The following is a 22,726-nucleotide window of genomic DNA, read 5'->3' on the forward strand; positions in this document are numbered from 1 at the left end:
AACAGATTTCATCATCTTACATCAAACACAAGCAGCTAAACGACTGATTTATAAAACATGTTGCAAAGAGTCCTTAGAACCAAAAACCATAAAATAAAATACCATAGAATCATGCAGTTTTTATTACTCTACGTTTTATTGACCAATACAAAATATGAGTATTTAACATGATTCAAACTGTAACATTGTCTTATGAACATCACACACATTTATAGATTGCTTTCCAAATGTTCTATGACGAATGAGCCAACAATAAAAACATAGAAATGTTGACCTAAAACCACTTTGAATACTTTGGTGGTGACTTTTATCAAGCTGGAAAGTGACACACAGAATGGAAATGCATTTGACAACAACCAAACAATTCATAGTTCTAAAAAAAAAAATGTTATGAGTGACCACAGGCACTTGTTTTCCCACGAGTACTGACGTTTTAAAAAAAAAAGAAAATACAAAAGAAGATAATGTAACAAAAAGTTTGTTCATTTAACAAACGGAATAACATGAGTGTAAATGTGTTGCCCTTTCTATCAATATACAAGACCAGTAAACAAATGGATAAAACGGAATATTGGTGAAGAGTGCAACTCAGAGAAGTGTTTATTTTTTAGCAAATCTACCGTTACAATTGTAAAAGCACATTGTCCGTTTAATTATTCCTTATTTCATGGAAAGGCTTATTTTATCAGAAAAGGGCTGAGAGAGAAAAGCAGGAAACATAATGTATGTGTCAAAAGTCAGAAAACTTCATACTCGGTTCCTGCTCAACCACTAAGCTCTCCTCAACAACTACTGTATGTAATGATATAAATAATATTACTGCTGTGATTTTCATGCATATCCCCACAAAGTGTTCTGCGGCTTCATAGTTTCTCGGCGTAGTCGTCTCCGAAGTCAATCATCAGCCTCAGAGCATTGAGGATCAGAGTGCTGACATCTGAATTCAGCTGAGTTTCATGACTGTAGTTCTTCATTAGGAGGATGCAATTCATTGGGATCCCCAGGCTGGAGCTGAAGTCTCCCATCTACATATAACACAATAATTGTTTGATTTTTTGTACAATATTTTTAAGGGGTTTTTTTGTCCTGTTTAGAATAAATCTTTCTCTGACTCACCTTTTTCTTTAAATGTTTGCTCTTGTAGACGTTTTTCAGATTTTTCTCCGTTTCCCCACAGGCTGAGTCAATGTGAGTGAGAATCGCCAGCTGAGGGATTCCTGTGGTTATAGAGATACAGACTCTAGAACATGGAGTTTCTCAGGAAACTCAAGAAAGTTTTATTTAAGCGATATGTTTAAATAGCTACATCACAGGAGAGTGATGAAACATTTATGACAACATTAAAAAAAAAGTCATTTACTGCAGAATAATATGCTAATTACATATTGAATGTTTCTTACCCAGCTCACTGGCTGCTTCTCTGATTTCCTTCATTTTCTGTAAAACTGAGGATCTCATTTGTGATGCATTAGCAGAATAGATGCAGACCAGAACATGAACTCTGTCACTGATGGACGGGGAAGAGTTGTAGCCATGATCACCATCACACAGGGGAGATACAGGATTGAACTGTGGAAAGAAAATATGATGTACATTCCACATAAAGCAAGTAAATTAAATTGCCTTTAAGAGAAGTATTTTTAAAAGCAGAAAATTATGTATACCTTATATCCATCCATCACATGACCCTCCAAGGCCAGTTTGATGTCTTCTGCTCTGACTCCTCTTCCATCTCCGTCTTCCAGACCCATGATGTCATTGAACACAAAGGGATAATAGTTTCCCCTGCCTTCTTTCTTGATTTTATGGGTTTGATACTGAAAGAAAAAAAACAGTGTTTTATGTAATCAGCAGGCATAAAGCTGCTAAAATATATTTTAAATTGAAGAGTTACAAACCTGCCTCAAAATACTTTTAATAAGTTTAATTTTCAACCTAAATTTAATTTTGCTAAATAAAATTCTGAATAAGATACAATAAGGTTAAATAATCAGTGATTACAAGTTTGTAGCCACTGAGTGTCAGAAAATGAAAAAATTTCAAGAAATGATTTTCACCATCTTGGTGAAACTTTGATCAGAGGTTGTAGCACTGGCCAGAGCCTCATTGGTCATTTTGCCTTGCAGGACGTTGTTGACGGAGTTGATGAAGCTGGACTTCCCCACACCGACTGGACCGTACAGCAGGACTCTGATTGTTGCCTCCTCATTTTGAGGCTGAAAATTCTTCAAGTACTGAAGAGCATCTCCATTGTCTCTGTTAAAATGGAAAATTTGAAATCATAATTTCAGAAACTAGTTTTTACCTTGATAAACAGAGATGAGTTGATAAACAGAAAGACCCTGAACTCCACCAGCCTCCTGCTGCTGAGGTTGATGTACAGAATATGTGTGAACTTCTAACAGTGAGAATCAGTGAATATGACCTTCAATTCACTTTGTGTGATCAGTGTGTTGTGGAAATCATTACATAGGTTCTGTTAGTTTACAATAAGTTTCAGCCTTCAGTGCAGTGACTTATTTTAATTTTATTAGCTACCCACTGAGACAAATTTTAATCCCAAGTCTTTATTGTATCATTTAAATATCAGTTAAATAAGTAAAATTGGTTACAGTTGAACTTTTGTTATTAAAATCATGTATCTATAATATTACATGTTCAGTGAACATTTAAGACAAAATTTTCAAAATTTTCAAGTTATGGGGCGTGTTGTCATAGAAATATATAAATTATGCAACATTACATTGTACACTGCAAAGCCACACAATTCATTGATTTGATTGGACAGTGGACAGCTGGACCCGTTTCATGGCCTACATTTGACCAAACACATTTAGCTGCCTGGGTCTCCAGAGCTGCTTCTTTAATAGAACAATAACATTATTAAGTACCATTGGTCAAGTGACACTATTAATCCAGGAAACCATTTTGATGGCTGATTATGCTGAACCAAAAAAAAAGTCACCTTCAGCATATAGATCTTAATAAGGTACATTGACTCACCCCCAAGTTATTTCTCTCCATGGAGTTCTTAAAACTGTGAAGGAGAATTTACAGCAAAGTCTTAAAACCAGAACAGTGTCACAATAGATGGAAGAATTAGCTTTTCTAAATGATGTTAAATATATTAGTAACATGAGTCAAGAGATTAGTAGATAAAACAATTCAATTCTTTATTGAGGCAAGAAAAACACTTTCTGCTGTGTCAGCATGAATAATAAGTTGTACTCACGTGGAGAAGGTGGTGGAGCTGAACACGGACAAAGAAACACATTACTGAGGTCAATACATGACTAGAACTATAATTAATGTTTATATTAAAGTAATAAACATAATTGGTATTCTTAAATCTGTAGAACATTGAGGCAGTGAATAGATTCATTTTTACTCTAAAGTGAGTAAAGGAAAACACTCAAATGAAAAACACTTTCTGCTGTGTCAGCATGGATAATAAGTTGTACTCACGTGGAGAAGGTTGTCGAGCTGAACACGGACAAAGAAACACATGACAGGTCAATAAATGACTAGAAATATAATTAATATTTATATTAAAGTAATAAACATAATTGGTATTAAATCTGTAGAACATTGAGGCAGTGAATAGATTCATTTTTACTCTAAAGTGAGTAAAGGAAAACACTAAAATGAAAAACACTTTCTACTGTGTCAGCATGAATAATAAGTTGTACTCACGTGGAGAACGTTGTCGAGCTGAACACGGACAAAGAGACACATTACTGAGGTCAATACATGACTAGAAATATAATTAATATTTATATTAAAGTAATAAACACAATTGGTATTAAATCTGTAGAACATTGAGGCAGTGAATAGATTCATTTTTACTCTAAAGTGAGTAAAGGAAAACACTCAAATGAAAAACATTTTCTGTTGTGTCAGCATGGATAATAAGTTGTACTCACGTGGAGAAGGTTGTCGAGCTGAACACGGACAAAGAAACACATGACAGGTCAATAAATGACTAGAAATATAATTAATATTTATATTAAAGTAATAAACATAATTGGTATTAAATCTGTAGAACATTGAGGCAGTGAATAGATTCATTTTTACTCTAAAGTGAGTAAAGGAAAACACTAAAATGAAAAACACATGGAAGAAATAGTACTTACCTGGAGGAGGAGCTAAACACAACACAGGAAATATTATGAGTCAAAATTTGCATAAACACAATTCCAATATTTCCATTGCTAACCTTTTCAGACATTCCCAAATAACCATGCTCTAGTGTTTATTTCCAATAGTTAACATGTAACTTTATTTCACTTTCTGCTTTAAAAACATGTTCAAGATAAAATTTAATTTGAAGAGGAAAATAAAATTAGCTGAAAATATGCAATATATGCATGAAATAAATCAGTGAAATAATCAATGCATCTATCTCAACCAAAACAAACAAGAATGTAACTTACATGGTGCAGAAGAGTTACCTCCCATGACAATGACAGAAAATACTCTGCAAAATACAGAGAGGAAGAGAGAATGACTCTACAATCGTTAGTCAGAGCTCGTTAAATTGGTTCATTTGTTTTTCACTGGTTTACAGCAGCTGATTTGTTACTGATACAGAAGAAGGAAGAGAATCCTACCTCAGAGGAGATGTGCTGCAGCAGAGAGATCCGTTATAGTGCTGATGAAAGTAAAAACTCGCGGCTCTTTTATGGTGTTTCCACTGTTTTACTTTCACTTTCATGAATCACGTGATTTACAAGAAGAGCACTCATTTTGTGAAAAAAGATTACATTTCCTGCTCAGCCACTATGCTCTCCTCAATAAAAATTTAATGATATACATAATTAATTATAATGCTGGATTACATGGATATATCTCCACACAATGTGGCTTCACAGTTTGTCAGTGTTGTCGTCTCTGAAGTCAATCATCAGTTTCAGGATCAGAGTGTCGACATCTGAATCCAGCTCAGTCACATTGTTGTAATTCTTTATTGGGATTCCCAGACTGGAGTTGAAGTCACCCATCTATATACATAACAAAGTAATAATAATTTTACTTTGTGGACAATATTTTCAGTTTTTTTTCTCCTATTTTGAATAAATTTTTCTATGACTCACCTTTTTCTTTAAATATTTGCTCCTGTAAACGTTTCTCAGATCTCTTTCTGTTTCCCCACAGGCTGCATCAATGTGAGTGAGAATCACCAGCTGAAGAATATCTGTGGATACAGAGAGTTTCTTCTGATAAGTAACTTTACATTTTATGAGAAAATTATATGTTTAAATAGTTAATTCAGAGGAATGTGTCTCAGAAACATTTATGATGACACAAAAAAAGGTTTCTCAACTGTATATTACTATTGTAAATGCATATTTGTTGTTTCTTACTCAGATCACTGGCTGCTTCTCTGATTTCCCTCATTTTCTGTAAAACAGAGGCTTGATTTGTGTTAACATTGAAAATGCAGACCAGAACATGAACTCTGTCACTGATTGACGGGGAAGAGTTGTAGCCAGAATCAGCAGCAGAAATGGAGGATGAAGGATTGAACTGCAGAAAAAACATACTGAGGACATTTGGTATGGAAATATATTTTTCTCTTAAAGCTAATTATAATAGCTTTAGAAGGTGGAATTGTTAAGAGTAGAAAATTATATATTTGTACCTTATATCCATCCTTCACATGACCCTTCAAGGTCATTTTGATGTCTCCTGGTCTGACTCCACTTCCTTCCTCCAGTCCCATGATGTCATTGAACACAAATGGATAAAAGTTTCTCCTGCCTTCTTTCTTGATTTTATAAGTTTTGTACTGAGAGAGAAAAAGTGTTTTATGTAAACAGCAGGAATACAGCTGCTAAAAATGCATTTTAAATTGGAACGCAACAAACATTCTTCAAATTAAGTTTATAATTTTCAACATAATTGAGTTTTGCTAAGTAAATGTCTGAACAAGGTGCTGCTATAATCTTAACCACTGAGTGTCAGATAATATTTGTTTTCTGTCATGTCTCTGGGAGTTTTCATGCGATTAAGGACCGACTAATGAGACTGAATTCATAAATCGAAAAGCCTCAAATTATCAATAGAACTTTTAAGCCAAAGAAGAAGTGATTTTCACCATATTGGTGAAACTTTGATCAGAGGTTGTAGCACTGGCCAGAGCCTCATTGGTCATTCTGCCTTGCAGGACGTTGTTGACGGAGTTGATGAAGCTGGACTTCCCCGCACCGACTGGACCGTACAGCAGGACTCTGATTGTTGCCTCCTCATTGTGAGGCTGAAACTCCTTCATGGATTTAAGAGCTTGCCTGGAACTGCTGTTAGGATGGAAAAATTCAACAAAAAAAAAAAGATAGGGAAAGAAAACCAACCCTGGCAGAACAAACGTCAAACCAGCCCACTGGGAATTGTTCCGGTTATCCTGATTAGCCAATCAGGAATCAACTAAACCCTGAAATGTGTCATCTAGTGATTTTTGGGAGCTTTGATGACATAACCAAGTCCAAGGGACACTGTTAATCCTGAGAACTGCTTGTGAAGGCTGATAATGCTGAACCAAAAAAAGAGGAAAAAATCAATCACTTTAACCATACAGACTTTAATAAGGTACATTGACTCACCCAAGAGTTATTTCTCTACATGGAGTTTTTAAAACTGTGAAGGAGAATTTACAGCAAAGTCTTAAAACCAGAAAAGTGTCACAATAGATGGAAGAATTAGCTTTTCTACATGATGTTAAATATATTAGTAACATGAGTCAAGAGATTATTAGATAAAACAATTCAGTTTTTTATTGAGGCAAGAAAAACATTTTCTGCTGTGTCAGCATGAATAATAAGTTGTACTCACGTGGAGAAGGTGGTGGAGCTGAAAACGGACAAAGAGACACATTACTGAGGTCAATACATGACTAGAACTATAATTAATGTTTATATTAAAGTAATAAACATAATTGGTATTAAATCTGTAGTACATTGAGGCAGTGAATAGATTCATTTTTACTCTAAAGTGAGTAAAGGAAAAGATTAAAATGAAAAATTGAAAAAATAATACTTACCTGGAGGAGGAGCTAAACAAAACAACAGAGGGGAAATATTATGAGTCAAAATTTTAATAATTATAAATCCAATAGAGTTTCTATTGCTAAGCTTTTCAGACATTCCCAAACAACTATGATCTAGTGATTAACATGTGACTTTATTTCAATTTCTGCTTTCAAAACATGTTCAATGTAAATTTCATCTGAAGGGGAAAATAAAATTTGCTAAAAATCTGCAATATATGCACAAACTGAAATTAATTAGTGAAATAATCAATGCATCTATCTCAACCAAGACAAACAAGAATGTAACTGACATGGTGTAGAAGAGTTATTACCCCCCATGACAGTGACAGGAAATACTCTGCAAAATACAGAGAGAGGAAGAGGAAGAACTTTACCTTATAACTAACTAACTTAAACCTACTAAAATAATCATTGGTTTCAAATCGTTTTTCAGCGCTCATTATGTAGCTACATTTGCTTTTTGATCATTTGCTGCAGCTGCTTTTCTACTGACAATAAAAGGAGGTAAAGAAATCAAGCTGAGGAGAAGATGAGCTGCAGCAGAGAGAGAACCGTTACAGGTCTGATAAAAGTTAGACTTCAAGGCTTTTTACAGTGTTTTCCTTGTTTCACTTTCCCTTTTGTAGATCAGGTGATTTCCAAGAAAATCTCACTCATTTATTCACAAAGGTTTGAGTTTTTATGTGACACAGCAACAATCTTCTAAAATCTAAGCTTGTCAAACTGTTGACTTTTTAGACACTGAATTTTATCCTGTGAAATTATGTATGATTATTATTTTTCTTTCTTTTTTTACTTTACAAACAACAATAAATATTCATCTTCAGAATTTAACCTGCAAAAAATAACCTGTAAAAAAAAAATTAACCTGCAGATTTGAACTGCAAAGATTTGCTGCAAAAAATTATCTGCAAATGTTGATGCAAATGCAAAAGCTGGGCTTTACTGGGGTTGCTGGCTGAGTGGCAGCGCCTGCTGATTTGTGACGTTACATTATGAAAGTTTATGAAATGGATCGTTTTCCAGACACCAAAAAAATCTGCTGTGTGAGTTTTTTAAGCGGTTGGACTGTTTTTAGAAATAGAGACTCAGATGGAAGTTCAAAAATGTGCAAAATTTGAATTTTGCATATATAGGGTTAAGCTGTGACTGATATCAAAGACATTTTAGTTAGAACATTATAACAGTTATTAACAGTAAGAAGTAAAGAAAAAAATTGTTAGTATACATAAAGCAAAAATAATATTTTAAAATATTTTTAACACTCTTTTAATATGTTTTAAAAAAACATATTTTTTATACCTGAATTTTTAAATACTTACAAATAATTTTAAATATTTTTAAATATATAAAATATATTTTTAATGTATTTTTAAATATATATATTAAATGTATTTAAAAATATATTTTTAAAAATATTTTAAAAACTATACGTAAAAAAATTCAAAGCACCTCTTTCTCTTTGAGAAAGCCTCATAGCAAAAGAGGTTTTCTTTTGCTTTGTTTGTCTCTGCGTGTGTGTGTGTGTGTGGGGGGGGGGGGGGGGGGGGGGGGGGGGTCATAAAACAGCAGGGGAAAGTTCGTTGATGCTCCAGACTATCTCAGTTTTACTTTCCTTATCAAGATCAAAGCCGTTCTTTTCTTTTTTTACAATCCTCTGTGCATAACACTCCAAATCTTTACAGCTGCAGCTCAGTCAAGTCTCTTTTCTTTTTGTTAGGAAACAAACACAAACGGTGACAACCTTCTGTCACAAAATCTGCTGACCAGAACCTCTAAACGACAGACAGAATCAACTCCATCGAATTTCTTTCTTTTCAGTGTTTTCCACTTTTCTTTCACCTTTGAAACCCACATGTTTTATAAGTCTGGATTCTTAAAACCGATTTCATTTTCCCTGTTTTCTCTGCTGAGTTAGGAATCAATGGCGGCCGGTGGAGTTTTCTCCAGGGGGCGCTAAAAACTCCAAAATTGACATCTCTCAAGACATAAGCTAAGATTTCGCAGCAGAGTATTTACATGATTTGAAAATAACAAAAGCAACATCATGATGTCATGCTAACTCTGGGGTTGAAGTCAAGGGATGATTTTGATAAGATTCTTCTCCATAAAGAGCACGGCCAATGCTTTGAGACAATCCATTTAATAGCAATGATTCATTTTTCTTGATAAATACTTTTACGTTGTTATAGCTCCTTCTGTATTCCTCCCAGCAGAACCCTGATGTCGGTTGCTTGAAAGACTCTCCTGTTGTGCAGGAAACACCCTGATAAAAGATATTGGGCTCATTGTCAAGCACAAGTGAAAGTGAAAACGTTTTCTGCAAGTAACTCGCTCATGCAGCAGCTTCTCTCACTGAGCCAGCCACTGCAGCAGCTGCAATAACACAGAAAAGGTAACAATTGAGCTTTTTAACTATTTTATTGTTGTTACTGAATTGTTCAGAACAAAGTGACTCACTCAGGAAAGGTTATTCTTAAATAATCTGTTAGTTTAGAGAATGTTGTAAAGTCTATTAATAACATTTGAGTGGAAGGTTTAAAAAACACAAAGGTTTTTTAAATAAGGTGCAGCCTCAGCCATGGGAGGATCCTTCCATCTTGCCTAAAGGATCTGTAACATGTTTTCTAAATAGTGGTATTTTATAGCACTATTGAACAGTTGTTTACTTCAACTGTTCAAAAAATGCTACATATTTCAAAAATGACTTCAAAGAATTTTTACTTTGTAATTGAAGGTCTTGGTCACTTTAAGAGATTCCTGCTCTTTCTGAAACTCCGCCTACAGGAAGTCATCACAACATGGCTCCTCTATTAACCCTTATAGAGGGTTATCTGTAAGCCATAGTCATCCAAATAGTTCACTTGAAATACTGTATATGACCTTGTGCATAGTGTGAATCTGTAAAACATCAAGAAAGTTATTGCAACTCAGATTATTGAAAACAAAATTGTTTATTGTCCTAAAATGATCTCAATAAAATGAAACTTTTTAGGCTGCGTTACAACCTTTGTTTTTTTAAACTCGATTAAAAGTAGGACATGGACATTGTTGCACGGTACATTTAAAATTTACATTTACATCTATGATGGATGGATCTGTTCATGTTGGTCTTTGTGTCTCTTTTTGAAGGAAACCACAAGATGCCCTGTCTTTCAAGTGAGTGATCATCTCAGCTCATGTAAATAATGATCTTTCTCCGATTTGTTATCCTCTGTTCATATTTTTTCTGCTTTGTATTTTGTTCATCAGCACCTGTCAAAGTTCAGACGGTCACCACGGGGACAACCTATGGCGCCGATGTAGCTCTGATGAACCAAGTGAAATGGAAGGTGAAGTTGGAGGGAACCAACCGGGATGGAAAATGCATCATCGTTTTCTGTCCCATCACCTCCCGTGTTGGTTCAGATGTGGAGGCCGCCATGCAAAACATGCCAAGTAAGCAATCAGGCAACATTTTCTTGGTAATTTCACTATGGGTTGCTGAAAAAAAAAATAATCACACATAGTATCAATCTGAGTAAATGCAACATTCAAATGATCAATGTAGTTGTTTAAGTGGAAAAAAAGTCAAACTAACCTGAATCCACGAGGAAAAACATTGTAAATAAAAAAACCACAATTATTAAATGACTGCAGGTAACATACTATAACATGATGATGGAATTTATTTAATGCCTGAAATCTCGATTTGGTTAATCTGACACTTAGTAGAAGTCAGAGCAACATCTAAAGAACTGCACGTTTTACTAGAGAGAGAAATTCTCCAAGTAAAATGTCCGGGCAGTAACTCATAAACTTGAGCTCCATCACAGTTTAGTTATAGAACCGAAGCCTCGTCTGCATGGAGAGAAATATCACATTTATAAACGAGTAAGAACAAATGTGCGTCTTCGCTGCAGTACGTATGCCAGGGCAATCGATGGCGCTGTAACACTTCCCCTGTTTGGAAATACTTTTTTAGAAATTACGCACATCTTCAATTAAGTTTGACCTAATACGTTTACACAGTCTAACAAGGATTCTTCCAGTAAAAAGATTTTTGGTCCATTAAATCTGTTCTTTTATTTTTCTGCAGTGAATAAAAAGATCGTCTTAGTTTTGATGCATCACACCCGAGACCCTGACTACTCGACTGCTGGGACTTTGTGGTCGGAAATATATCCCAACATCGACTTGGAAGTTCATGTTCTCTTCCATGAAAGCGTCCCGGGGTTGCTCACCTCTTCTAAGAACACAGAGGCCGTTTACAGAATGCAAAAATATCTGGAACCACCTGAAGAAAATAACTGGATGCCTGTTGTGTTATTGGTGACAATTGTGTTTGTGATCATTTTGTGGTTTTCACTGAGCTAAAGCTTTGATCAACAAATATATGGAGAAACACACAACCTGTCTTATTATTCAGTAATGTGCATTAAACGATTTGAATTAAAATAAAATACTGTAGTTTAGTTATTCTTTTATGATTGTGAAGTACAAAATAAAATGAAACATTTATAAACTGTAGACCTTATTCTTTATGCGTTTACAAAAAAAAAAAAAGTTGAGTTTATAGAATCAGCTATTATAAGAGCCTGAAAGGTAAATAAAAAAATCAAACAAAAAATGCTTCATGAAATAATTTTGGGAATCACCTTGATCTTTATGAACTCGTCTCAGCCGCGTAAGTCATAACAGAATTATAATTTCAACAAAATGTTTCCAGGCACTCTGAAAACATCTGCATGTAAATGCATGCAGATGTTGGCATCTGTCATATGAGGTACAGAATTCCCCTGGATAAATGCAGATTATTTAAAATAATCTTTGTGAACTTTATGTAGAGAAAGTTTATGCATCTTCTGTAACGTTTGTGAACTTTACACAAACTTCACAGAACGGAAATTATTTTTAGAAAAGTAATTTTAAAAAATATTTTTTCCTAAATTTCTATATTTGTAAAAAAAAAAAAAATATATATATATATATATATATATATATAATTTTTAGAAAAAAATATTTTTTATTAAATTAAAAAAAAAAACATTCTAAATTAAAAATAAGTTTTAGGCCATAATTTTGCTTTTTTATTTTAACTTTATTTTTTAACTATTTTAAAAACCACAAAACCTGTCCAGTCTGAAATTTTTAAGTTACTTAGAGACCAAACATGTTACTGACTACAAATTCAGTCGATAACTGAAAAAAAAATCAAAATACTGATGCCTCAAATGTTAAAGTCAACATGTAACACAGTAAATCAAAGATAAAGCATGTAAATAAAAATGAAGCCTAGCTGTAAATTCAAACTGGAAAACTTTATTCATCTCACCTGCCCAACCAAACATCTCATCATGCACCTCGATTCCAACCTATCACTGATGGTCTCCTCCTCCAATCATCAAGCGTCGCAGCCTTGATGAGCTCCAGCTGTTCATCAGCTTCAACCTTCCTCCACCATTCCTCCACCTTCAGCTCGTGGTTTCTTCAATGTCCATTCTGTCTTCACCATCCTCTCCACCACCAGTGTCCAGGCCCAATGGGGGGGAAGACGTCTCTAATCTACATACACATTTATCTATCTGCTTTATGAATATATATATATTAGGTAAGGAGCCTATGCTGCACAGCCTTACCTCTTATTCCCTAATCTTTCTTTTGCCAGTTTTTACAGTTTTTTCTTCCTGACCTAAAAGATCCCCAGAGTCTTGGGATTTATTTAGACATTAGGATAAGTTGTGTGCTTTCTATCTCACTAAGAATGAAAGTGAAAGTGCCTCAGTTCTTTTATAGCCCCTGGTTCAAGACAAACACAGTCACTTCATGCTGCAGCTCCCACTGAACAAACTGCACCAAGAAACCATTTTACCTTGTTTGTTTTTCCGAAGCCACACATTTACAGCAAAGGTAGGAAACGTCCAATACTTTTGGGGGTTTTTATGACTGCAACATTTTGTTTCCTTTATTATTTTTTTTAAATTTAATTTTATTATTGATAATATTTATATTGTACGGTATATTGAATAAATCTTTCAGTTTTTTCAAGGAATGAAATAATGTGTTGTAAGAGTGAAAATGGAACATTAAATTATGTTGTATTGATTCAGAGCTCATAAGTTTAATCTATCTCTGCTATCAGTGTAAAACGGCAGATCTATTCTGACTTTAGGATCGACACTGTTTACGCTTCTGGTAACTTTGTTTATAACAAATCAAACTCTGACCTCCACTTAAACATATCTCCAACATGATTTCCTGTTGGAGATATCCAAGAACTTAAGACTTCTGAGTTTTCTGAGAGTAGTTTTATGTTTCCTCTGCTGCCAAATTATCTGTTCTCAGGTTACTTTTCAAGTGAAAACATTTGAATGCCTCTGAGTCATTTAAATGCTTTCAGTTTACAGAGTTAACGGTTGTGTTTCATCTCTGCAGAAAAGCCGAACTGATCGTACTGCTTGGTTTCTCTTTTTAGACGTCAACATGTACCAGACTTCTGGAGGTGAGCATCAGTGTTGCAGGAACCACACCGATAGATGTCATATTCCAGTTCTGGTTTGAATTTTTATGAATTTTATTTATTTCATAAAGAGGACAATGCATATTAAAAAAGGGATGTTTTTAATTAATTTTTAATTAAAAACATCTAATCAAAAATATAATTAAATGTTAGTAGTAGTAGTTACTACTACTAAAAAGTAACTACTAATAAGTAATTACTTATTAGTATTAAGTAATAAGTAATTATTTACTTATTAAGTAATTACTTACTTATTAGTAATTAATCATTACTAATAAGTAATAAGTAACTTATTATTTATCACTTAAAATTCATCTGTTGTATTTTGTAATTTCACTTAGTTAAAGTCCACACCATCACTACTGGGGAGACGTTTGGTGCTGATAAAGAACTGCTGAATAAAGTGAAGAGGAGGGTTCAGCTGACCGTCACACACTGGATGGAAAGCCGCTTCATCATCGTTTTCTGTCCCATCACCTCTCGCGTTGGATCAGATGTGGAAGCGGCCATGACCAAGGTTCCAGGTACCAGTTTTATAATCCATCGGTTCAGACATTCATCTAATCAAGTAATAAAGTAACAACACTCTTAAGAATGGAAAACCTTCCCTTCACCTTGTTTTCTTCTTCTTTTAGAAGGAGATCAAAATGTCATTCTGGTTCTGATGCACCACACCCGAGATGAGGGCTACTCCACCGCTGGAGTGAGCTGGTGTGACCAATACCGCAACGTCATCCTGGATGTTCATGTTCTCTTCCATGAGACGGTGCCAGGATTGCTGCTGTGTGCTAAAAATACTGAGGCAGTCGATCAAATGATCCATGAATTAGATCAACGGTCTCAGAACCAACAGATCAGGCAGATCAGACCCAGGGAGCGAGGTCTAATTAACAGGCTCGATGAATGCTGTTTCCCTTATTGGAAGATTGTACTCCCATTTGTTGTGGTGGTGTTGTTCATCTTACTTCTTGTCATTTTCTTGGCGTAGTTTGGAGATCAGCAAATTAAAAATAAAGTATGTCCTGATTATTGTATGCTCCAATAATTAAAATGTTTACTCATCAAAATTCATTAGATTATGTACTTTAACAATAAAACAATTGGGAAAAAAGAATTTACTGCATAGTACAATGATTGTGTTGCAACTAATAAACAGAGAGACAAAGACTTGAGTTGAAGAGTGATGAATATGCATGATAACAAAAAGCAAGGCTATTATGGATATAATATATGTGCTTTTTAGTTTTTTACTTAGTTTATTTTCTAGTTGGGCACAAATTGAAAACTGATTTTGAACTTTAAAAAAAGATTTTTTGATGCCTAACCCAGACATGTTCTCTATTACTAGTTTATTCCTAACCTTAACTAAAGCTTATTTCAAACCTTGTAACTAAAGCTAGCCCTTAGCCCTAAACAAGAGGTTCCACCATATTAGGACTTGGCTTTGGTCCCCATAGAACTCTGGAATGAAATTAGAAAAGGTTGACGGAAATGGCAAAATTCGAAACAATTTCACGAAAGTGTTTTCATACTAGCTTGAGGTGGATTTAGACTTATTTTAAAAGAGACAATGCGCTAAAAAGATGAAAAGACTTTTTCTGAATAAGTGCTGACATAGCCAACAGTTTCTTATTTATTATAGCCGTGCATAATGTCAGAATCTGCATAATGGTTGATTCTCTATATACCATTAGATAGGAACATGCCTAATTCACATTTTCATCTTTATTTCTTTTTTGCAAAATCTTTAAAGCTTCCTCAAAATTCACGTAACAGTTGGATGGAAACATAGTTATTGTCTTGTATAAAATATGTTCTCACTGTGAAATTGTCTTTTCCCTGCTGAAAATGAATCCTTGTGTGAACATCTAAGTCTGGTCCTCTGTGCTTTAATAAAAATAGCTAATATCATAATATCAGAGTAAGATACAGTCTGGATGATATCCAATAGATATCAGGCAGGAAGAAAAATAAAGCCTGCTAGGGGTGTTAAGGCGAACTAGCATGGCAGCTGATAATAGGGTATGAACGGTTTTCCTATAATGATAAGTTGCTTTTCAACCACTAGTACATTGAGCAGTGCATACACGAGTCTGATTGACAGCGCTAAGACACTCCTTCATGGTGACTTCATGGTAACAGGTTTAGCAAATATGCAATAACATATTTTTGTAAAAATTACATACTGCAATTTTAATGCCAGTAAAGACGTATCCATTTGTTCTCTTAAAATAAAATGTAAACAAAATAAATATTTTTTTTGTTGGAAACAGCCTTGTTTCTCAAATTAAAGTGTGAATCCTACCACATCAAATGTGTTTTTTCCTATGCTATCATGTTTTTGTACTCCACTACAGTGAAACATTTAGTACACAATACTGTAACAGAGGTCAGCAGTTATAAAAATTGCAATATGGGTGTTGATAAAGGCTTTTGACTGTTGTCAGCAACAATAAAACACTGTCCTATCTCTTCTTAGTTGTACAAAACTGCACTGCAATCACTCTGTTATCATCCAGTCTTCCTTTGAATAACAACTAGTGGGTTTCTTATAAACCAGAGAGCTTCTCAGAACAGAAAGTGAAAGTACAAAAACCTCTCTGGCCTGTTTGTTCTTTTAGCAGACTCAGTTAGTGTTTAACGCCACAGCAGCAGAAACGCAGCAGAGGTAGGATTTGAAAAACGTTTTGCTTTGCTGGAAACTTTCCTTCTTCATATGACAGGGCTGATAAGGGAATCTAATTTTTGTTTGAATACTCGTATGTTAAACACTGAATATAAACGATGAATTGAAGACTGACTTCATATCTAGCTTTGTCTTTTTAAGTGAATGTATAATTGTTAGCTTTGCACACTTATCTGAATGATTTTTGAACAGACAAAGAACAGATAAGGCGCAAGATTCCTTATATAATGGCTACTAACATACAGTTAAGCCCGAAATTATTTATACTCCTCATAGATTTAGATATATGGTGTTGGGTTTTAAAAAAACAAACAAAACGGGCAGAAATCATGCATTGCAAACATGTTTACAAAATGAATGATGTAGAAATAAAAATACATTTGTTGTGAAAAACATGTGGGAGGAAATTACAGTTCAGCCTTAGACTGCACTTCGATGGGACAAAGGCTAATCCCTCCATTTCCTGTTGATAGTGAACCTCACTTTGTCCATCACCAACATGTTAATAACTTAATCGCTGTCCTCAGACTGTCTCGTCTTGCTACGAGTATGTCACAATAAGATCCTCTGTACCACTTAGTTGCTGCAACATTGGGGTTAATAACACATTTTGTTGGTCATAATGGCCTCCTAGTCCAGGTCAGTATGCAACACAATCATGAGGAAGACTGTATCTTACTTTGTGTTTCTTTCTGTTAGGTAACCAAAACATGAGGAATCCTGTAGGTGAGTGAATATGTCAGCCGACATGAAGTGTGGATTTGTAGTGTCATAACCTTTTTGTTTTCTTCCCCCACCAGCTAAAGTTCAGACAATCACTACAGGGGAAACCTTTGGAGCAGATGTGGATCTGATGAACCAAGTCATCCAAAAGGATACAAGTCGGGATGCACAACACATCATCCTTTTCTGTCCAATCACATCTCGTGTTGGCTCAGATGTGCAGGCAGCCCTGGAAAAAGTCCCATGTAAGGAATCAGAATGTTTACATTTGGTTGTTTCTTTATGGATTAAATTATTACGAGATGGTTTCGTTGTTTATCAGTTCTCAAAAAGTTGGAAGTAAGCGCATTATTTGTTCTAAAAGTCTTACCTGGCTGTTTCACTTACATTCTCTAGCTCAGATTATAACAAAAAAAAAAAATTGCCATAACTATGCTGGTGATACACAGCTCTATATTGCAATTTTACCAGAAGATCAGGATCCCATTCAAGAGTGAGCTGCATGAATGCATAGAACAAATTAATATGTGAATGTACCATAACTTTCTTTAGCAGAACAGAAACAAAACTGAAGTTGTTATCTTTGGACCCAAAAAGGGATGATCTAGAATCAGCACATCTTCAATTATTTACTAGTTAGAAACTAGTGATGGGGTCTGAAATCTGGGTGATGGACTCAGACCAGAACCTTCAGAGCCACATCAAGACAGTAACAAAGTCACAAAGGAGAGTCTTAAGTGTCTTGATTTGAATTCAAAAATACTTCATAGATCCTAAAGATGGCAAGTGACTTTAGTGTGGCTGAGTGGTGCAATTTGATTAATAGCAAAAATAAAATTAAGTAAAGCTAAAAGTTGTTATTGGAACTCAGCCTACTCAATTCAATTCTAAAATACTTTATTGATCCCAAAGGGAAATTAAATAATCCACGTAGACTATGAGACTAGGACTTCACTTTACTAATCTTAGGCTAAGGTATTGTATGTATTCCTTAGAGGCACCTTGAGGTACCTAAGAACAAGCCAATAATGAACCTTGCTTTGTTTTCCCACATCAGTCTGTGACCTTATCTTGGATAAGTGGAATACAATGTATAGAATGATTTCTTATTTTAAATGTGACACAGTCCTGAGTTATTCACATTCAGTGGTGTTTCAGTGTGGAAATTTGAACAATTTGTGAAAATACAGACAAACGCATCTTTCCAAATCCAAAATTCTTTACAGTGATATATTTGTCCTGTTCTTTCAGTAGAATCAAGAAATATTAAATAAGGGATCATTTCTAAGCTCAGAAGGTTAGCCTTGTCCTCCTTTTAGGATGTCCAGTTCTGCCTACATCTCACATTTCTCTCCTATTTTTCAACAGATGGTCGAAGAATCATCCTGGTTTTGATGCACCACACCCGAGATGCTGACTACTCAACGGCTGGGATAAAGTGGTCAGAATGCACTGAAAACGTTGTCCTGGATGTTCACGTTTTCTTCCATGAAAGTGTCCCAGGATTACTGAGCTGTGCACAAAATCACAAGGCAGTGTTGGAAATAAGACATTTTTTAGAAGGACACAAAAAGAATTCAGATCAGAATTGGGCTTTGGTTGGGTATGGCTATTGGCTATTGTGTTGTGTTTTTTCTTGGGTCTTGTCTGATGGCAGGTTTTGGATGAGGCTCTGGAACTGGTTCTGGCATCTAGACAGGCTTTGGGTGAGGCTTGTGATTTGGTTTGGTACTCAGCTTTCTCGTTTGATTTCAGTTTTGCTGTTCTATGTAAGAAAACCAAAAGTTATTAAAGACAGACTTCCTTAATACCATCATTAACTCTACAACTTGTTTGTAAATACGAGTTGTTTAAGTCTCTTACACACAGAGTCATTACAAAATTGTCTATATGAACACAGGCACAGTTATAGGCAGAGACTAGAGAACAGCTCAGCCAGAGTTACTATATTTGTAGTCACAGATACTTATCTTACTTGCCTCATAGGCTCCAAAGGCATTTATTATGACATTACATTGAAATAAAAATATCTTACTCTGCAAAACAGTATCTTGCAATTGTTAGACTATGTCAAAATAAAGTGTTTATGATTGTGATGCTGGTATAATAAACTGTCTATTTAGTTGCTTTTTACTGAAGGTCAACTAGACCCTTTGAATGAATGAATTCTCGTGACTCTTCTTAATGCATGTTGTAACCTTGAATTAGACCTCTGCCTATAACTATTTCAACATGATGTTTGGGAACTGTTTCCTCTGAAAAATGATCAATAAAGTATAAAGAACAATAGAATATTATCAGCCTTGGTGTGATAATGTCACAGACATAACGCAGGTTTATGTTTAGTTCTTTTGTGTGCTGCAGTACTCAGTCAGTGCAAAGAAATCTAATGAAAATGATGGAATGATGCATGAATAAGAGAAAACATCAAAACTTGATTAAATTCACCCAAAACCTTGCGAGAAATTGTGTTGAAGAACCCAACTTATACTTTTAGCTATAGTCTGAAAAGTTAGCCCATCACCAAGATAACACCATATCCACAGGTAAATATGGAGGTAATAGCGTCATCTCTAGGGTTTGTTTTCTTCAGATGGAACTAAATCTGTTGTCAAAGTGGATAAAATCAGAAGTAGTTCTAAATGTCTATCAATTTTGACCTTAAGATTTAAGTGGCAAATTGGAATAGAATAAAAACAATCTTTATTATGCTTTAATTTAGAAATTAGGGTAAAGGTAGCAAAATGACAGGAAAGTCAAACATTATGGGTTCACGCAAAAGTAAAAATATAAAAACAAAAATAACATAGTGATCATAAGGTCAGATTTACGGAATACGAAATGAATACTGTGCAGTTCTTAATTATTTTATACTCAGATTCAAAGACATGTGCAACTACATAGGATAATATGGTGGCCCTGAAGTTCAAACCACGTCAACAAATCACTAAACCAACTACAAACTGAAAAACTTTACAACGTAATCAAATACACAACTAAGCACAATTAAAATAATAATAAACACTCAGCATTACTAATCACAAGTACAAATTAAGAAAACAGAATCCATATGTTTTTTGTTAATACCACATCATGTAAGACTTTGTATGTTAAGTTCAATCTGGAGAGACTCAGACGGAGATAAGAAGACAATTAGAAGAGTTTATTGACATACAGAATTTAAAGTCTTTGGCGCTCGGGCCCCAGCAGGGGATAACGGTTATCGCAGCGTTAGCGATAGGCTTCAGATGAGCATCCCCGATGCTGTTAGGAACGTCATCCCCCAGGGCCCGGCACTGGTGGTGGAGGAGAAGGGGTGGTGGTGGGTTGAGCTCGGCTGGAGAGCGAAGGACACCATGAATGAAGGTCCTTATCAGCTGGGACTTGGTCGATGATTGGACGGGACGTGGCTTGGTCCAGCGTTGATAGGTCGACGATTGTGGGCAGGTTGCTTCAATTAACGGGTCCCGGTGGGGATAAAAGAGTCTTCCAGTTTGAATTTGCGCCTAGGCTTCATATTATTGTGGTACAAAAATATGTCTTTTACATTCCTTGTTTATGTGTGTGCTTTTGTACTTCTTTCGTGTTCAAAATGAATAAAAATATTAACAAAATCACTTTTTAGTCTGTTTAGCAGTAAACCCTGAGAGTTTTTTGATCGGGGTTCTTATAAATCATGAGACTAGAAGCCCATTTCTGGCACTGTTTAAAAAAATGCATTGTCATAATAATGACTCATTATTATGAGACAGTCTTATAGTATGATACAAAGATATAGTATCTCTTACACCCTCAGGGGGTATAAATAAATTTCTGCCTGACAAAAACACACAAAAGTAAATCACTTATAGCCTCACAGCTATTAGATTTAAGAAGAAACTTTTGGTACCTCTGTAAAGGTAAGATGTCATAGAATGGTTTTCTGGTGTCAGCACCATTGTAGCTTTGACCTTGTCTGAAATATTAGGGACAAAATACAAAATATTTTGCATTTTTTGAACCTCGCCAAAATTTTCTTTGAAATAAACATTGCAAAACACTACCAAAATATTATTTATAGCACAAAAAAGTAGTACAGACTTTTAAATCTAAATGTTCTGTAAAAGTATACCAAATTTGGACTCAATCAGATGAATCATATTTATTTTAGAATGGTATTAGTGAGAAATTTCTTAGGCAGAGAGGCCATTTTGGCACATTTATCCAAAAATGTCACCAAACTGTGCCAAATGTGTTTTTTACATCAATACTGGGGGTTTGTTAAAATTAAATAGCTTATTACCATCTAATGACACTTTCTACATATAATATAACCATTGGTCATGACATTTACCCCATTTATATGCAAAATGTACCATTGTGCACAGTATAATATGTATAATAATGATGAACTGAAAGCTCTTTCTTTGACTCCAAATAGAAAACTTTTATTGAAACAAGGTAAAACAGTCAAAAATACTTTTTGAAGTAATTTCCAAGAACAAATAAACAATTTTGAAAATCCACCACCACCACCACCTCTCCTGCACGATCTCCACTGTGGAAACAGAATGAAATATATTGAAGACTAAATTTGACAAAAAATGACATACTGAAAATGAAGCTGCATCACATAGTCTTATAAAATAAAGCAAAGACACCAATGTTGCACTGTGACAACACATTTCTTATTTTATAACAATTTTTTTGGCATAATGGACATCTTACCTCAAAGAAGATGAAGAATCATGAGAGGTGGGGGGAGGTTCAGCTCCATCTGAGCTTGATGGTTCGGTTTCCACTTGACCATAAATAACAATAAAGTATTTGAAGAATTAGAGGTTTATTACAAAGTAATGAACCAAAGTAAACATGAAATCCTTACTAGTAAAATAAAACATATTTTAGTAAAACATAAATAAACAAATAACCACATGGTTTTACTTCCTGCCGTTATTACAAGCATATAATCACAGAAATAAATAAATAAATAAATAGAACCAAAACATCAAATATTTTGTGTGAAATTGCGGGGGAAAACTTACACATCACCGAGATCAAGTCTGTCAGCTGTGTCCGGCTCTCTCCTCTTCCTCCTCCTCCGAATCCCACTAGCTATAAGAAGAGTTTTCCAGCTCAACATCGCTCCGAAATATTTCTTCCGCCTCCACATCTGACATCTTCCTCCGCGCCATTGCAGTTGAGCTAATTTTTGCTAGAGTTAGCTCCGCTCGTAGCAAATCAAAAAACCGTTGTTCTTTCGCAGAACGCACAAGTGAAATGAGAATTTTCACTGTACACACCTTATTTGAATGCTTCGAACTACGCCCATCGAAACCTATCCCGAAAAGAACCATTCACTGAGCGCATTTGAATAGTGTAGCTAGCGCACAGAGAGCGCACGGAGAGCGCAGACGTTTAGATCGGGTTCCGGAAAATACGTCATGATTTTGCATAGCCGACATTTTGTGCCATGCTCTGAGAGTCTTTCCACTGTCTCGTGAAGCCACAAAATGGCCGTGATGATCAGCTGATCGGGTGTTTTCCGGGCAGTTGCGTCATCGCCCGAGGACCTTTATATCTCATCAGCTGTTTTTAAATAGCTCTAAAATCTTAACATTTTGGGCAAAACCTTTATGCGGAATAGTTTTTGAAAGATTAAAGCCTCTTTTAGCGGATAATAATAATAAAAATAAATAAATAAAGGGACGTGGAGCCTTTGTTTACAGAGCGAGCCGAGGTCACGTGGCAGCTGGACCCACCGGTGGGTCCGTCGGGTTCTAGTGGTAATAAT

The 22,726-nt window shown here is 35.1% G+C and overlaps 2 protein-coding genes and 1 long non-coding RNA gene across 5 annotated transcripts in view; 1 reads left to right on the plus strand and 2 right to left on the minus strand.

Moving 5' to 3' along the window:
* Positions 1-7,378, minus strand: part of LOC116722924 (interferon-induced protein 44-like) — a 60,395-nt gene extending 53,017 nt beyond the window's left edge. The window contains exons 1-12 of the mRNA XM_032567346.1: positions 7,336-7,378; positions 7,037-7,048; positions 6,829-6,846; positions 3,924-3,941; positions 3,694-3,711; positions 3,466-3,483; positions 3,233-3,250; positions 3,004-3,037; positions 2,058-2,256; positions 1,665-1,817; positions 1,401-1,569; positions 1,117-1,217 (exon numbers count right to left, since the gene is read on the minus strand). Of these exons, the coding sequence (XP_032423237.1) occupies positions 1,117-1,217; positions 1,401-1,569; positions 1,665-1,817; positions 2,058-2,256; positions 3,004-3,037; positions 3,233-3,250; positions 3,466-3,483; positions 3,694-3,711; positions 3,924-3,941; positions 6,829-6,846; positions 7,037-7,048; positions 7,336-7,363 (786 nt within the window). The 5' untranslated portion in view covers positions 7,364-7,378. The remainder of the gene's footprint in view (positions 1-1,116; positions 1,218-1,400; positions 1,570-1,664; positions 1,818-2,057; positions 2,257-3,003; positions 3,038-3,232; positions 3,251-3,465; positions 3,484-3,693; positions 3,712-3,923; positions 3,942-6,828; positions 6,847-7,036; positions 7,049-7,335) is intronic.
* Positions 7,379-12,663: 5,285 nt separating this feature from the next.
* LOC116722927 (uncharacterized) lies at positions 12,664-19,247 on the plus strand. 3 transcript variants are annotated; one of them, XR_004339860.1, is made up of 7 exons: positions 12,664-12,934; positions 13,500-13,526; positions 13,886-14,068; positions 14,183-16,212; positions 16,930-16,956; positions 17,031-17,198; positions 18,322-19,247. XR_004339860.1 is itself a non-coding variant. In XM_032567356.1 (5 exons), the coding sequence occupies exons 1-5, from the start codon at positions 12,851-12,853 to the stop codon at positions 18,759-18,761; spliced, it is 777 nt and encodes a 258-aa protein (XP_032423247.1). In that variant the 5' UTR covers positions 12,671-12,850; the 3' UTR covers positions 18,762-19,247. The 3 variants fall into 3 exon arrangements, 1 of the variants encoding a protein (XP_032423247.1); XR_004339859.1 differs by having other exon boundaries at positions 12,671-12,934; positions 14,180-16,212; XM_032567356.1 differs by lacking the exons at positions 16,930-16,956; positions 17,031-17,198 and having other exon boundaries at positions 12,671-12,934; positions 13,460-13,526; positions 14,180-14,206; positions 18,346-19,247.
* Positions 19,248-21,194: 1,947 nt separating this feature from the next.
* LOC116722933 (uncharacterized) lies at positions 21,195-22,243 on the minus strand. Its single transcript, XR_004339863.1, has 3 exons — positions 21,978-22,243; positions 21,661-21,733; positions 21,195-21,490 (listed from the first exon to the last, which is right to left on the minus strand). It is a non-coding gene; the product is annotated as an uncharacterized LOC116722933 (long non-coding RNA).
* Between the last annotated feature and the right edge of the window lie 483 nt (positions 22,244-22,726).

This window comes from Xiphophorus hellerii, chromosome 7 (genome assembly GCF_003331165.1).
Source record: "Xiphophorus hellerii strain 12219 chromosome 7, Xiphophorus_hellerii-4.1, whole genome shotgun sequence".
In the NCBI taxonomy this organism is placed as follows: Eukaryota; Metazoa; Chordata; class Actinopteri; order Cyprinodontiformes; family Poeciliidae; genus Xiphophorus; species Xiphophorus hellerii.

Excerpts from the sequence above, each read along its gene's own strand:
- LOC116722927 (XM_032567356.1), top strand. The coding sequence starts at position 12,851 with ATGCTGCAGCTCCCACTGAACAAACTGCACCAAGAAACCATTTTACCT. Across the intron at positions 12,935-13,459 it reads GCCACACATTTACAGCAAAG|AAAAGCCGAACTGATCGTAC; the intron begins GTAGGAAACGTC and ends TCATCTCTGCAG. Across the intron at positions 14,069-14,179 it reads GGCCATGACCAAGGTTCCAG|AAGGAGATCAAAATGTCATT; the intron begins GTACCAGTTTTA and ends TTCTTCTTTTAG.